The sequence below is a fragment of the Hypanus sabinus genome, chromosome 19 (assembly GCF_030144855.1).
Source record: "Hypanus sabinus isolate sHypSab1 chromosome 19, sHypSab1.hap1, whole genome shotgun sequence".
Taxonomy (NCBI): Eukaryota; Metazoa; Chordata; class Chondrichthyes; order Myliobatiformes; family Dasyatidae; genus Hypanus; species Hypanus sabinus.
Genome location: NC_082724.1, coordinates 61247126 through 61262487, shown reverse-complemented (window position 1 = coordinate 61262487; position 15362 = coordinate 61247126). Strand labels below are relative to the sequence as shown.

At 40.8% G+C, this 15362-nt stretch overlaps 1 protein-coding gene across 2 annotated transcripts in view; it reads right to left on the bottom strand.

Moving 5' to 3' along the window:
• LOC132377967 (E3 ubiquitin-protein ligase RNF123) overlaps positions 1-15362 on the bottom strand; it is a 428887-nt gene that overhangs the window by 254238 nt on the left and 159287 nt on the right. For both annotated transcript variants that reach the window (XM_059944516.1, XM_059944515.1), the window contains 3 exons: positions 14973-15073; positions 10746-10938; positions 4184-4329 (listed from right to left, as the gene is read on the bottom strand). In XM_059944516.1, the coding sequence (XP_059800499.1) occupies positions 4184-4329; positions 10746-10938; positions 14973-15073 (440 nt within the window). The remainder of the gene's footprint in view (positions 1-4183; positions 4330-10745; positions 10939-14972; positions 15074-15362) is intronic.

The window sequence follows — 15362 nt, the reverse complement described above, 5'->3', positions numbered from 1 at the left end:
GATTAGGCTAATTAGTCATAGTAAATCAGATTAGGGTTAACCGGGGTTGAGAGGCTGCTGGGGCAGTGTGGCTCGAAGGGCCTGTTCCACACTGTATCACTAAATAAAAAAAAATCTTCTGATTAGTGTTACGTACCCCGTAACTGGGTCACTTACCAGCAAAGATAGAGAGGTCCATTGAAGTCTGATGGTACTATTTTTAACAGTATTTATTGATAAAAATACACAAAAATAATATCAATGCAAACATACAGATAATATACGTTGTCAATACTAAATCTAAAAGCGCAGGTATAATAATAATAAGAAATAGCTCTATCGTTGTCTAGGGGATAATGTATTGTCCGATGGAAATATAAAAGTCACTCAAGTTCATTCAAGCTGCAGCTTTTTGGTTGGAGAGAAAGACGGAGGTTTAACTTGCCCATTCCTTTTATGATGTCAATCCTTCCAGAGTCGTTGGGGGCGGATTTCCCCTTTTGTGGTTAGCTAAAGCCGTGCTTCAGTGGTAAAGACTCACCAATTTCCGAGGCAAATGGAAAGGATGCACGTGGGCTTTTCCACCGGCTTTCGCTATTACGCTGTTACAGGAGTTCTAGCGTTTCTTCTGGTGTGTCTAAAGGGGCTGTTCCCCAGACCCTCTTTTATCCTGACTCACAGGGTCTCAGATGTCAATCAGGTTGGGATGATGCAATCACTCCACCAACCCCCCCCCCCCCCGGTTCATTGCCTGGGGGCCGATGCATCGTACAGTATTCAATACACAATTCCGTCTCCAAGAGAAAATAGCCGTTATCAATGGTTCTGCCTTTTGGAGGCCAGGACACATTCCAAACTCTTTGTGGATTCTGCATGTCTTTCTCTCATTTCCTGGGTCTTCCTGACCTGACTTAATAGTGATCTTGCGATTCTCAAAAAGGAGGAGGCCACGGACATAACATTGGTAAGGTCATAACAACACACAAGCAAGGAAACAGGTCCTTTGGCCCAACACATCCATTGTGTTGCTCAGGGAGCTAATCCCATTTGTCCGCTTTTGGCCTATAGCCCTCTAAACCTCTCCTGTCCGTGTACTTACCTGGATGGCTTTTAAATATTCCCACCACCCACCCCCTGCCTATTTCTGGCAGCTCATTACAAATACTCAGCACGCTTTGTGGAACGAAACTGCCCTAATGCCTCTTTTAAATTACATGCCTCTTATCTTACACCTATGCCTTCTTGTTTTTAGTAACACCTCACTGGGGAAAAGACTACATATTTTCACCCTGTATATGCCCCTCAAGATCTTATTTACCACTATCAGATCACCCCATCGTTCCGCTATGCTTCAGAAAATAAAGTTGCAGTCTACTCAAGCTTCCCATAACATCTCAGGCAGCCAAGTCCAGATAAAATCCTGATAAATCTTTTCTGCATTCTTTTTCTTATAACATCTTTCCTATAACAGGGTGACCAAACTGTACACAACACTGTAAGTGTAGCCTCACCAATGCCTTTATATAACTGCAACATAACTCCCATCTACTATACTCAGTAATCTGACTGATGAAGGCCAGTCTTCACCGCCCTATTTACCTGAGATACTGCTTTCAGCGAATTCTGCACTCCCACTCCCAGGTCCTCTGCTCCATAACACTCATATGTCCTAACCTGGTTTCATCTTCCAAAGCTCAAACCTCAGATATCTGGATTAAAAACTATTTTTCACTCCTCTGTCCACATACCCAGCATTTCAAAATCCCCTTGCAACTTTTCATAACCTCCTATGCTACCTACAACATCACCTATTTTACTTTCATCCACAAACTTACTAAATGCCTTGTATACTCACATCCAAATCATTTAAATTGCAAACAAAGGTCCCAGCACACTCCTATGGCACACCACTAGTCACAGGCCTTCAGCCCGAGAAAGAATCCTTGACCACTGCCATCTGCTTCCTACCAGCAAGTCAATTATGAATCCAATCCAATACAATCCAATCTATCTACCCATGGATTCCATGTAACCTAGCCTGCCATAAAGGAGGACCTTGTCAAGTTCATATATATAACATCTACCACCTTACCCTCATCTATCCTGTTTGTTACCATCTGAAAAAAGCAGGAGATATGTCAAACACGACTTCCCACCATGCACAGTCATGCTGACTTTTCTGAATCTCCAGAAAAAGAATCTCCCTGCCTCTCCAAATGTAGATCACGTCCCTCAGAATCCCCTCTAGCATATGATCAACCATTGATGTTAGTCTCAGTAGCCTTTAGATTCATAGCTTGTATTTGCTGCCCTTTTTAAACATTGGTACCATATTAGCCACTCTCCAGTCCTCTGGACCTTATCAGAGTGACGGAAAAATCTCTGAAAGGGCCTCTGCAAACTCTTCTCTAGCTTCTAATAAAGCCTAATGTACTCTACGGCCTCCAATACCTCCTTTCAACTGATTCGTATGTGGCACAAGACAACACCACTCATTTCCTCTATTTCCTTAATTTCAATTGTTTATTCCATAGTAAAAATTTAAGAGAATTGTGCATTAAAAATCCTGCTTTTTTCCTTTGATTTCAAACTCAAGACAGCCATGTTGATCTTTAAGGGGGTCTATAATATGCAAAACTCTCTCCACCACTGAGCACATTTACATGGAGCACTGCCACAACAAAGCGGAATCCAAAAACAAAGATCTCCACCATCCAGGCCATACCCTCTTCTCTCTACTAACATCAGGCAAGAGGCACAGAAGCCTTAGGTCCCGCACCACCAGCTTTAAGGACAGTTATTACCCTACAACCATCAAAGTTCCTGAACCAACATGGATACCTCCATTCACTATTACTTTGAACTCATCCTACAATCTAGACTCACTTTCAAGGACTCTTTGCAACTCATGTTCTCAGTATTATTTTTATTTGCACTGTTTGGAAGTCTTTGTTTATGTATACTTTTTTAATATAAAATTCTACTTATTTCTTTTTTCCCTGTAAATATTTGCAAGAAAATGAATCTCTGTAATATGTTGATAGTAAATTTTCTTTGAACTTTGTTTCCTATTAAAAATATAACCCAATAATAACTGAAAATTGCAGTGATGCAGAGAAATTTCTCAATATTAGGAATCTTGTATCTGCATGCAGTTCCTACAAATTTTTTTAGGTTATATCTTGTTTGTTTCTATTAATAATGAAGTTGCATGTAAGCATCAGTTGAAGATGGACCCACGATTCCAGTGAGGTTACCGGTGAGTGAGTGGGTGTTGTTACTGCTAATAATTTCACAAGGTCATTCCCACTAGACATGTAATAATAATAGTGGTAATAATCAAAAAGTATGGTCGGAACACCTTTAAAAATAGAGATTAAATTAAGTACGTACAGTACATCTGGTGCCGGTATTCCCATCATCCAACTCCAGATCACTTTAGTACTACATATGGTTTTGATTCTATCATGACTAATTTCAAGGATAATCAACTAGCAAATAAATTAAAATTTAATTACTTGCAAAGAAGCTGCCAAGTCTCAGGATTACAAAACAACAAGGTTTCATTGTGCCATAGAGTGCTGAAGTGGTAACTATTCAAATTTGTTACTAAATGCAGTCAGTTTTCAACTAAATAGTTTTAATTTTAACTATCTGTATATTACAGAGCATGACACTGAAAGACAATCTCAAATCAATGTCAGGAGAAAAGTAAGAGCAAAGAAAAAGAATAAAATCCTTGGACTGCTCACTGGATTGTAACACTTATTTTATTGTTAAAAGAAAAAGCTATGCAGGAATAATATAAAATTGTACAGAAATTGACACATCCACAATTTCAGAATGCCAAACAAGGTATTTCTAATATTTCTGTTAGCTTTTGGTAATACTTTGAATGCAGGCTGGTTTCAGCTCCTTCTACTTTTACTATAGAGTGAGAGGACTTCTCAGGATTGCTTGAACCATAGCAGACTGTGATGCTTTGAAATCCCAGCATACACTGGCTGAATGACAGGGAGAGAACAAATAAAGCTACGGCCTCAGCTGAGTACTGGACAGTGCTGTATGTTGGAAGTATTGGCTCTGGAAGAGTGCTGAATCAACCAATTTGCTTTCCAAATGTTAAGTTAAATGATGATACTTTTAAGAGGAGCAGGACTGTTCTGGGCACTCACAACAATTCTCCAACTAACTATGGTGTTACCTTGCCAAGCTGCTGGTGCACACTGAGGTTGTACATCATGATAGCTCCATCTAGGATTTCCAGCAGAGATTTCTCTGTGATTGGGTGCTCTGGTTCATCAGGAGGGCGCCCTAATAACAATCCATCACTTCCGTGTGTTCCTTCAACTGCAATGAGAAGTTACCACATTACATCACATCCCATCACTCTTGATGGAAAAGGTACTATCATCCATTTGAGTACAAATGCTGAAGAGAGTCCAGCAAAATACAAAGTTACCTCTACAAGTGTTATATGGATGTTAACATGTCACTGTAACTCACCTGTAACTGCCTAAATATTTTAGATAACAATATTACAAACATATTAATAATCATTCCATTGCTCAACTGCACAGAGTACAAAATATCACATGTATTATATTTATGAATGGTGACTATATTGCAGCTACTTAAACATTCTCATCAATTGGCAATGACCTTGTGTTTTTAAATCCTTAAGGAGGTTTCCATACTGTAAAAATACAGTGCACAAGTATAGTTTTATGAAAGGATTTATTTAGATGGAGTTAGTGCAGGGATCACTGTAGGTATTCTGTAAGGAGAAAATGGCACACAATATTGTTGCAGCTTTAGATTCTGTAATTTATCCAGAGTCCGCTGAAACCACTTACATGGGATGGACCATTCTTCCCCTCATGTAGTCTAATACTGTCACTTCATGCCTTCTTCACCATTCCAGTTCTGATCTGTCTCATTGTGAGCCTTAATTGTCCCTTACTGCCCCAACCTTAAAGGTCATAAAGTCTTAAAGTGATAAAGAAATACAGATCAGTTCATGCCAAAACCATTTAAGCTGCATATACCCAATGACCTGCATAGGGACCATAGCCTCCATATCCCTACTATTCATGTAGCTATCCAAATTTCTCACAAAGGTTGAAACCGAGCTCGCGTGGACCACTTGTGCTGGCAGCTCATCCCACACTCTCACAACCCTCTGAATGAAGACGTTTCTCCTCATGTTCCCCTTAAACATTTCACCTTTCAACATTAAGCCATGACCTCTGCTTGTAGTACCACAACCTCAGTGGAAAAAACCTGCTGGCATTTACCCTATCTATAACACTCATAATTTTGTATACCTCTATTAAATCTCCTCTCAATCTTCTACGTTCTAAAGAATACAGTCCTTATCTATTAAACCTTTCCTTATAACTCAGGTCCTCCAGACCCAGCAACCCTTGTAAACTTCCTCTGTATTCTTTCAATTTTATTTACATCTTTCTTGTAGGTAGGTGACCAAAACTGTACAAAATCCTCCAAATTAGGTCATAACAACAACTTTTACAACTTCAACATCACATCCGTTGTACTCAACACATTGATGTATGATGGCCAATGTGCCAAATGCTTTCTTTATGAATCTACCTGTGCTGTCACTTTCAATGAATTATAGTCCTGTATTCCCAGATCCCTTTGTTCTACCACACTCCACACTCTTACATTGCTCACTGTGTAAGACCTATCCTGGTTGGTCCTACCAAAGTGCAAAATCTCACACTTGTCAATATTAAGTTCCATCTGCTATTTTTCAGTCTGTTTTTCCAGTTGATGCAGCTCAGCTCTAACCCTCTGCAAGCCATGAGCTCTATCCCTCACTGCTCACTACACACCTCAGGGTAGCAAACGCTTCTGTACAGGGTCCATGCAGTTGATGCCACTTTGCCTCACTTCCATAGAATCTGTATCAGTCTCCCGAGTAAATACAGATGCAAAGAATGCACTTAAGATCTCACTTGTTTTGGCTCCACACATAGATTACCATTCCGATCTTCCAGAGGACCAATTTTGTCTCTAGCAATCCTTTTGTTTTTCACATATTGCTCAGGATACTCCTTCACCTTGTCCACTTGAGCAACTTCATGCCTTCTTTTAGCCCAATTTGTTTCTTAAGTGACCTCTTGCACTCTTATCACCTCATTTGTTCCTACCTGCCTAGACTTGCTATGCTATTCTCTTAACCAGGGCCTCAACATCTCTTGAAAACCAAGGTTCCCGATAAATGTTAACTTTGCTTTTTATGACAGGCATATACAAGCTTTGTACAGGCAGTCCCGAGTTATGAATGTCTGACTTACGAACAACTCGTACCTACGAATGGAGGGAGGAGAACGGCGTCCACCATTTCAAGTCAGATCATGACTCCGTCCACCATTTTAAGTCAGATCACGGCGCCGTTTTAAGTCGTTGCCATTAACACTGTGTTGAGTGTGTAACTTTGTATTTGGCTTAAATATTTCTTAGCAAGATTCACCCTGATCCCCCCGCTTTTCCAGTCAGCACGGCCCCCCCTTGTCCCATTTAACCTATCTCAGTGCGGGTGGACTTTAGGACCTGGAGGAGCAGAGGACCCACGGCTGCAGCTGAACCTACAGTTTTCTGTTCTGTTGACAGAAAACGATCGCGATTGAAAATGAAGTGAAACAATAAAGCGATCGGAAAGAGGTGAAACGCCATCAGTCATTGAAAAAGCGTTAGGCTACAATCAGTCAACGATCGGAACAATTTTAAAGGATACAGGTAAAGAACAATGGAGCATGTGAAAGGCCCTGCCCAGATGAAAGCTACAATTATTACTAAGCAAAGCAGTGGTTTAATTATTGAAATACATACGTTTCTTAAGTGTTTTATATGCATAGAAAGGTAAAATATATACTGTATACTAAGACAAACATTTGACTAACTGGCGCTAAATAATACCAGATGTACCTGTTCTGACTTGTGTACAAATCCGACTTAAAGACGGACTCAGGAACGGAACCCGTTCGTAACCTGGGGACTGCCTGTACTCTCAAAATTTCATTTTTGAAGGTCTTCCACTTTGAAAGTACACCTTTGCCAAGAAATGACTGGTCCCCGTCCACACTTGCCAGATTATTTCCGATAACATTAAAATTGGCCTTTCTTCAATTTACAATCCCAACCCACAGACCAGACCTTTCTCTTTGTTTATTTACTTTGAAACTAATTGCATTGTGGTCATTCAATGCAAAGTGCTCCCCTACACAGACTTCTATCACATGCCCTGTCTCATTCCCTAACAGCAGATCCAGTCTTGCACACTCTCTTTTTGAGACTTCTACGAACAGATGAAGGAAACTTCCCTGAACACATAGAAACACAGAAAACCTACAGCACAATCCAGGACCTTCGGCACAACTTTGTCCCAACCTTAGAAATTACTAGGCTTACCCATAGGCCTCTATTTTTCTAAGCTCCATGAAACTGTCCAGGAGTCCCTTAAAAGGCCTTATCATATCCGCCCCCAACACTGTTGCTGGCAGCCTATTTCATGCACTCACCACTCTGCGTAAAAAACTTACCCCAACATCTCCTCTGTACCTACTTCCAAGCACCTTAAAACTGTGTCCTCTCATGTTAACCATTTCAGCCCTGGGAAAAAGCCTCTGGCCGTCCACATGATCAATGCATCTCATCATCTTATACACAGATTAGGTCACCTGTCATCCTCCACCACTTCAAGGAGAAAAGGTCGAGTTCACTCAACCTATTCTCATAAGGCATGCCTTCCAATCCAGGCAACATTCTTGTAAATCTCCTCTGTACCCTTTCTATAGTTTTCACGTCCTTCCTGTAGTGAGGCAACCACAATTAAGCACAGTACTCCAAGTGGGATCTGACCAGGGTCCTACGTAGCTGTAACATTACCTCTTGGCTCTTAAACTCAATCCCACACTTAATGAAAGTTAATGCACCATATGCCTTCTTAGCCACAGAGTCAACCTGCATAGCAGCTTTGAGTGTCCTAGGGACTCAGACCCCAAGATCCCACTGATCCTCCACACTGCCAAGAGTCTTACCATTAATATTATATTTTGCCATCATATTTGTCCTACCAAAATGAACCACCTCACTCTTATCTGGGTTGAACTCCATCTGCCACTTCGCAGCCCAGTTTTGCATCCTATCAATATCCTGCTGTAACTTCTGACAGCCCTCCACACTATCCACAACATCCCAAACTTAGTGTCATCAGCAAATTTACTACCCATCCCACCACTTCCTCATCCAGGTCATTTATAAAAATCACGAGGAGCAGGGGTCCCAGAACACATCCCTGAGGCACCCCACTGGTCACTGACCTCCATGCAGAATATGGCCCACCTTTGCCTTCTTTGGGCAAGTTAATTCTGGATCTACAAAGCAAGACTCCCATGGATCCCATGTCTCCTTACCTACTCAATAAGCCTTGTGTGGGATACCTTATCAAATGCCTTGCTGAAATCCATAAACACTACATCTACTGTTCTACCTTCATCAACATGTTTAGTCACATCCTCAAAAAATTAAATCAGACTCCTAAGGCACGACCTGCCTTTGATAAAGCCATGCTGACTATTCCTAATCATATCATGCCTCTCCAAATGTTCAGTAATCCTGCCTCACAAGATCTTTTCCATCAACTTACCAACCACTGAAGTAAGACTCATTGGTCTATAATTTCCTGCGCTATCTCTACTCCCTATCTTGAATAAGGGAACAACATCTGCAACTCTCCAATCCTCTGGAACCTCTCTTGTCCCATTGATGATGCAAAGATGATGCCAGAGGCTCAGCAATCTCCTCCCTCACCTCTCACAGTAGCCTGGGGTACATCTCATCCGGACCTGGAGACTTATCTAACCTGATGTTTGGTCCTATGCTCTCATGTCCTATCCCTGTGCTCCTCACGTGACTCTAGAATGCCTGAGGGTTTTCTTTAATCCTGCTTGCCAAGGCCTTCTCATGGCCCCTTCCGGCTCTCCTAATTTCATTCTTAAGCTCCTTCCTGCTAGCCTTATAATCTTCTAGATCTCTAACATTACTTAGTTTTTTTGAACCTTTTGTAAGCTTTTTTCTTATTGATAGATTTACAACAGCCTTTGTACACCATGGTTCCTGTACCCTACCATCCTTTCCCTGTCTCATTGGAACAAACTTATGTAGAACACCATGCAAATATCCCCTGAACATTTGCCACATTTCTGCCGTATATTTCCCTAAGAACATCTGTTCCCAATTTATGTTCCAAGTTCCTGCCTGATAGCCTCATATTTCCCCTTACTCCAACTAAACGCTTTCCTAACTTGTCTGTTCCTATCCCTCTCCAATAGTATGGTAAATAAGAAAGAATTATGATCACTATCTCCAAAATGCTCTCCCACTGAGAGACCTAACACCTGACCAGGTTCATTTCCCAATACCAGATCAAGTACAGCCTCTCCTCTTGTAGGCTTATCTACATATTGTGTCAGGAAACCTTCCTGAACACACTTAACAAACCCTGCCCCATCTAAACTCTTTGCTCTAGGAAGATGCCAATCAATATCTGGGAAATATTTGGGAAACAACTACCCTGTTATTATCACACCTTTCCAGAATCTGTCTCCCTATCTGCTCCTCGATGTCCCTGTTACTATTGGATGGTCTATAAAAAAAACACCCAGTACAGTTATTAACCCCTTCCTGTTTCTAACTTCCACCCACAGAGACTCAGTAGACAATCCCTCCATGACTTCCTCCTTTACTGCAGACGTGACACTATTTCTGATCAACAGTGCCACGTCCCCACCTCTTTTGCCTCTCTCCCTGTTCTTTCTGAAACATCTAAAGCCTGGTACTCGAAGTAACCATTGAGCCATCCAAGTCTCTGTAATGGCCACAATGTCATAGCTCCAAGTATTGATCCATGCTCTAAGCTCATCCGCTTTGTTCATGATGCTTCTTGCATTAAAATAGACACATCTCAAACCATCATTCGGAGCATATCCCTTCTCTATCACCTGCCTATCCTCCCTCTCGCATTGTCTCCAAGCTTTCTCTATTTTTGAGCCAACCACCCCTTCCTCCATCTCTTTAATTCGGTTCCCACTCCCCAGCAATTCTAATTTAAACTCTCCCCAACAGCCTTAGCAAACCTACCTGCCAGGATATTGGTCCCCCTCGGATTCAAGGGCAACCCATTCTTTTTGTACAGGTCATGCTTGCCCCAAAAGAGATCCCAACGATCCATGACATACACTATCCCATCTAGTCCTTTTCCCAGTCAATAGCTGGGAAGTTAAAATCACCTACTATAACGACCTTATGTTTCTTGCAACAGTCTGCGATCTCTTTACAAATTTGTTCCTCTGAATCCCATGGTCTGTTGGGTGGGGTCTATAATACATCCCTATTAACGTGGTCATACCTTTCTTATTTCTCAGTTCCACACATAACACCTCAGTAATCGATTTCTCCAGTTTGTCCTGATGGAGCTCTGCTGTGAAATTTTCCCTGACTAGTGACTTTAATCCCTCCCGCTCTGTCATCTTCAGAAAACTTTATTTATCCCACTAGAAAACTGCCCAATCTAACAAATGTTTTACCGCATTTTGTCGTTTTATTCCCCAAAATCACTTACTTTTCACAAGCTAATACTTTGCAGATTTAAAATCAATCAGGATATGTTATCATTTTGATGCAAAAACTACAGTTTTTCTATGTATATGCAACTAACTACCTACTGAATGAATACTTACTGTCTTCCTCTGTCCTCTGCTCCACACTCAGAGTACGAACCTTCACCTTTTCCACAGTAGCCAGGGATCGGCGGGGATTCATCAGACTCACTGCTGCTGTACTTAGGAACCTATTGGCTCGGCCTAATGTTGGAGAACTCAACCAGCTTGGCCTGGCAAGAGCTCCACCTCCAGCGGTAGCACCACCCAACCTCTGTCAAGGCAGAATCCAAATTCAAAAATGGAACAAGAGACTGAAGTTACATGCAAAGCATGACCCTCAACAACCACTGTATTAGGTACACCTGTACATCTGCTCATTAATGCAAATATATATAATTGGCCAATCATGTGGCAGCAACTCAATGCATAAAAAGCATGCAAACATGGTCAAGAGGTTCTGTTATTGTTCAGACCATACATCAGAATGGGGAAGAAAAGCGATTTAAGTGACTTTGACTGTGGAACAATTGTGGTGGTGGTTTGAGTGTCTCAGAAACTGTAGATCCCCTGGGGTTTTCACACACAACAGCCTCCAGAGTTTACAAAGAAGGGTGCAAAAAAAAATAAAGTCACGCAGATTGCTTTGCTTCCCCATTCTGATGTTTGGTCTGAACAAAAGTGAATTATTTGTGCATTGATACTAGTTTGATCACACGGTCCAGAAAATCTGGCAGTCACAAGGTTGATAGATTAATTCTTTGAAATCTTGTGAAAAGACCATGTAATCTCTGAACTACTCTCTTCAATTCCATTAGTATCACTATTTTAAAATGTAACTAACTTTTATTGTCCAGAATCTAAGTCATTGGTTTATATGAGTTGCAGCAGTGGCCTCACAGTATGCCCAGATGACTTTAGAATCAGAATAAAAATCAGGCTTATTATCATGAAATTTGTTGTTTTGTAGCAGCAGTGCAAGGCATAAAATACACTATAAATTACAATAAAAATATGCTTCAAAATTAGTGCAAAAAGTAGTACAAAAAAAGAGCAAAAATAGTGAGGTAGTGTTCATGGACCATTCAGAAATCCGATGGCTGAAGGAAAGAAGCTGCTCTGAAAAAAGTTGATTAACTTCACAACTACAGATTTGCTGTTCATTCCCAAAATTTAAACTGGATTACCAAAGGGTTATTCTTACAGAAAACATACAAGTTTACTTATGAAATTCCATTAGTACACATGGAATTGGAAGAAGACCAATGTTAATAGCTGTCTGGTTTTATTTAGTCTCCCATTCAGAATATGGATACCATAATGAACAGTTCTAATTAACAAATACCTCACTTCTATCCAGCACCTCACCTCACCAACATCCTTCTCAAAACTGCGTTGTATCAGACTACCACTGAAAAAAATATTTAGTTTGGTAAGATTCTCATCTTAAAGAGATTGCCACTTTATTTACCTCTTCTTATTGCCTTCCCTAAAGAACATATGAACAACATTCAAAATATTTCTGATTTTGTTTTCATTTTGATTTAGTACTTTCACATTTTTCATAGCTTTCACTGTGAAATAGTTACACTTTTCCTCCATTCCTATGTACTTTTCTAGATTTATCATAGCTCTCCTCTTGTGTCTTACAACATATTTGTGGACACACCTGGATTTTCCTATCTTGTATGTGCTCCGTGTGATTGTTGGTACTGTGTTTTGCACCTTGGCCCCAAAGTAACGCTGTCTCGTTTTGCTGTATTCAGGGGTATTCACATATGGTTGAATGACAATTAATCTTGAATTGAATTAAATTCACCTTTGTTTTTGCCCTCACAGGATGTTTGAAAGTAATGTTTTCCTCTTTATATTGTTATTAAACCTCTAGAGTTACTCTTGTTTAGAATGAACTTACTGACTTTGTTTAAATGTCTGCCCTACATGCTTGGCAATGTTTCTTTTAAAAGGTGTTTCAATCACTTTCTTCTACTCTGGCTTATATGCTTTTGACATTCCCTTAATATTTTGTTTTTAGTTATTATTGGTCTTTGTTAAAATTGATAATTTAGTATTTCAGCAATCAATAATATGAATCATGTATGTTTGAAATGTTCTTGCAAGATCTCTCCGGGCTTCCATGACTTGCTGGATCATGAAGATAGCATCTATGTATTTCAGTTTGAATACTGTTCATATGGCTGGATTAATACTCTATGAGGTCTTCTTCCCTACAGAATCCTCCTAGAGTAGCAATAAACTACTTTAGGAGGTGGGAAGATGTGCCTGGAGGCTGTGGAAGTGAGCGAGGTCCTTAATGAATACTTATCTTCGGTAATCACCAATGAGACGGAACTTGGTAACAGTGAGGACAATATGAGTGAGGCTGATGTTCTGGAGCATGTTGATATTAAGGGAGAGGAGGTGTTGGAGTTGTTAAAATACATTAGGACGGATAAGTCCCCAGGGCCTGATGGAATATTCCTCAGGCTGCTCCATGAGGTGAGGGACGAGATTGTTGAGCCTTTGGCTAGGATCTTTATGCCCTACTTGTCCATGGGAATGATACCAGAGGATTGGAGGGCGGCAAATGTTGTCTCCTTGTTCAAAAAAGGTAGTAGGGATAGTCCAAGTAATTATAGACAGTGAGCCTTACATCTGTGATGGGAAAGCTGATGGAAAAGATTCTTAGAGATAAGATCTATGGGCATTTAGAGAACTATGGTCTGATCAGGGAGATGGCTTTGTGAAGGGCAGATCGTGTCCAGGCATATAGATGAGGGTAGTGCAGTGGATGTGATCTATATGGATTTTAGTAAGGCATTTGATGAGGTTCCACACGGTAGGCTTATTCAGAAAGTCAGAAGGCATGGGATCCAGGGAAGTTTGACCAGGTGGATTCAGAATTAGTTTGCCTGCAGAAGGCAGAGGCTTGTGGTGGAGGGAATACATTCAGATTGGAGGGTTGTGAGTAGTGGTGTCCCACAAGGATTGGTTCTGGGACCTCTACTTTTTGTGATTTTTATTAACGACCTGAATGTGGGGGTAGAAGGGTGGGTTAGCAAATTTTCAGACAACACAAAGTTTGGTGGTGTTGTGGATACTGTAACAGATTGTCAAAGATTGCAGAGAGATATTGATAGGATGCAGAAGTGGGCTGAGATGTGGCAGATGCTGAATTCAACCCAGAGAAGTGTGAGGTGGCACACTTTGAAAGGACAAACTCCAAGGCAGAGTACAAAGTAAATGGCAGAATACTTGGTAGTGTGGAGGAGCAGAGGGATCTGGGGGGGGGGGGGGGGTACATGTCCCAGATCCCTGAAAGTTGCCTCACAGGTAGATAGGGTAGTTAAGAAAGTTTATAGGGTGTTAGTTTTCATAAGTCAAGGGATAGAGTTTAGGAGTCACGAGGTAATGATGCAGCTCTATAAAATTCTGGTTAGGCCACATTTGTTCTGGTCGCCTCACTGTAGGAAGGATGTGGAAGCATTGGAAAGGGTTCAGAGGAGATTTACCAGGATGCTGCCTGGTTTAGAGAGTATGCATTACGATCAGAGATTAAGGGATCTAGGGCTTTACTCTTCGGAGAGAAGGAGGATGAGAAGAGACATGATAGAGGTATACAAGATATTAAGAGGAACAGATAGAGTGGACAACCAGCGCCTCTTCCCCAGGGCATCACTGCTCAAAACAAGAGGACATGGCTTTAAGGTAAGGGGTGGGAAGTGCAAGGGGGATATTAGAGGAAGGTTTTTTACTCAGAGAGTGGTTGGTGCGTGGAATCCACTGCTTGAATCAGTGGTGGAGGCAGATACACTAGTGAAATTTAAGAGACTGCTAGACAGGCATATGGAGGAATTTAAGTTGAGGCTTATATGGGAGGCAGGGTTTGAGGGTTGGCACAAAATTGTGGGCCGAAGGGTCTGTACTGTGCTGTACTATTCTATGTTCTATGTAAACATTGCGTAGTATTAAAATATTCTTGTTATCACAAAGCTTAAGTGAAGCACAACCATATAAAGATAGCATAATTTCCAGAAAAAGCTACTTAACATGATGAGTGGCTTCAGATTCTGCAATCAATATAAGTCACAAAGAGTATTTGTGAATCTAAGAATAAGATGTTGTACCCACTAGAATATCAGCTAATGTATTACTTTTCACTCAGTTGATGTCAGAATATCAACAATAGATTGTCCACATTTTTTACGGTATTCTTAGTTAGTAGTAATTACATCACCACTTCCTTTGGAATCTAACAACTACAGCAAACTGTGCAAAATCAAACAAAGCTACACAATAGTTCTGTACCTGTTGAGTTAAACTCTCATCATCCTCATCCAAGTCATCCATTGAGATGGCGGAGATCTCTGCAGGATCAATGATAATGTTGGCCTTTGATGCAAGATCATCTATGAAAAATACAGCAAATGTTAGAGCCTGCAATGTCACGCATGCGCTAATGCCCCAATAACAGACATTAGGCAATTGAAACTGCTGTGGTGCCTTATTATTATAGCTCATCATATCTCCCTTCCTCAACCATCTGTATTCCCTTCCTATTATTATGCTGAGAACCACTCTATCACTCCTTCTAAGTTTGCCGTATGATTAGAGCTGAGTCTGAATGAGCCCATGTGTCTAACACACTCAGGTGAATATCTGCAAAACTATCTAAACAATAACCCAACACATTCTTCA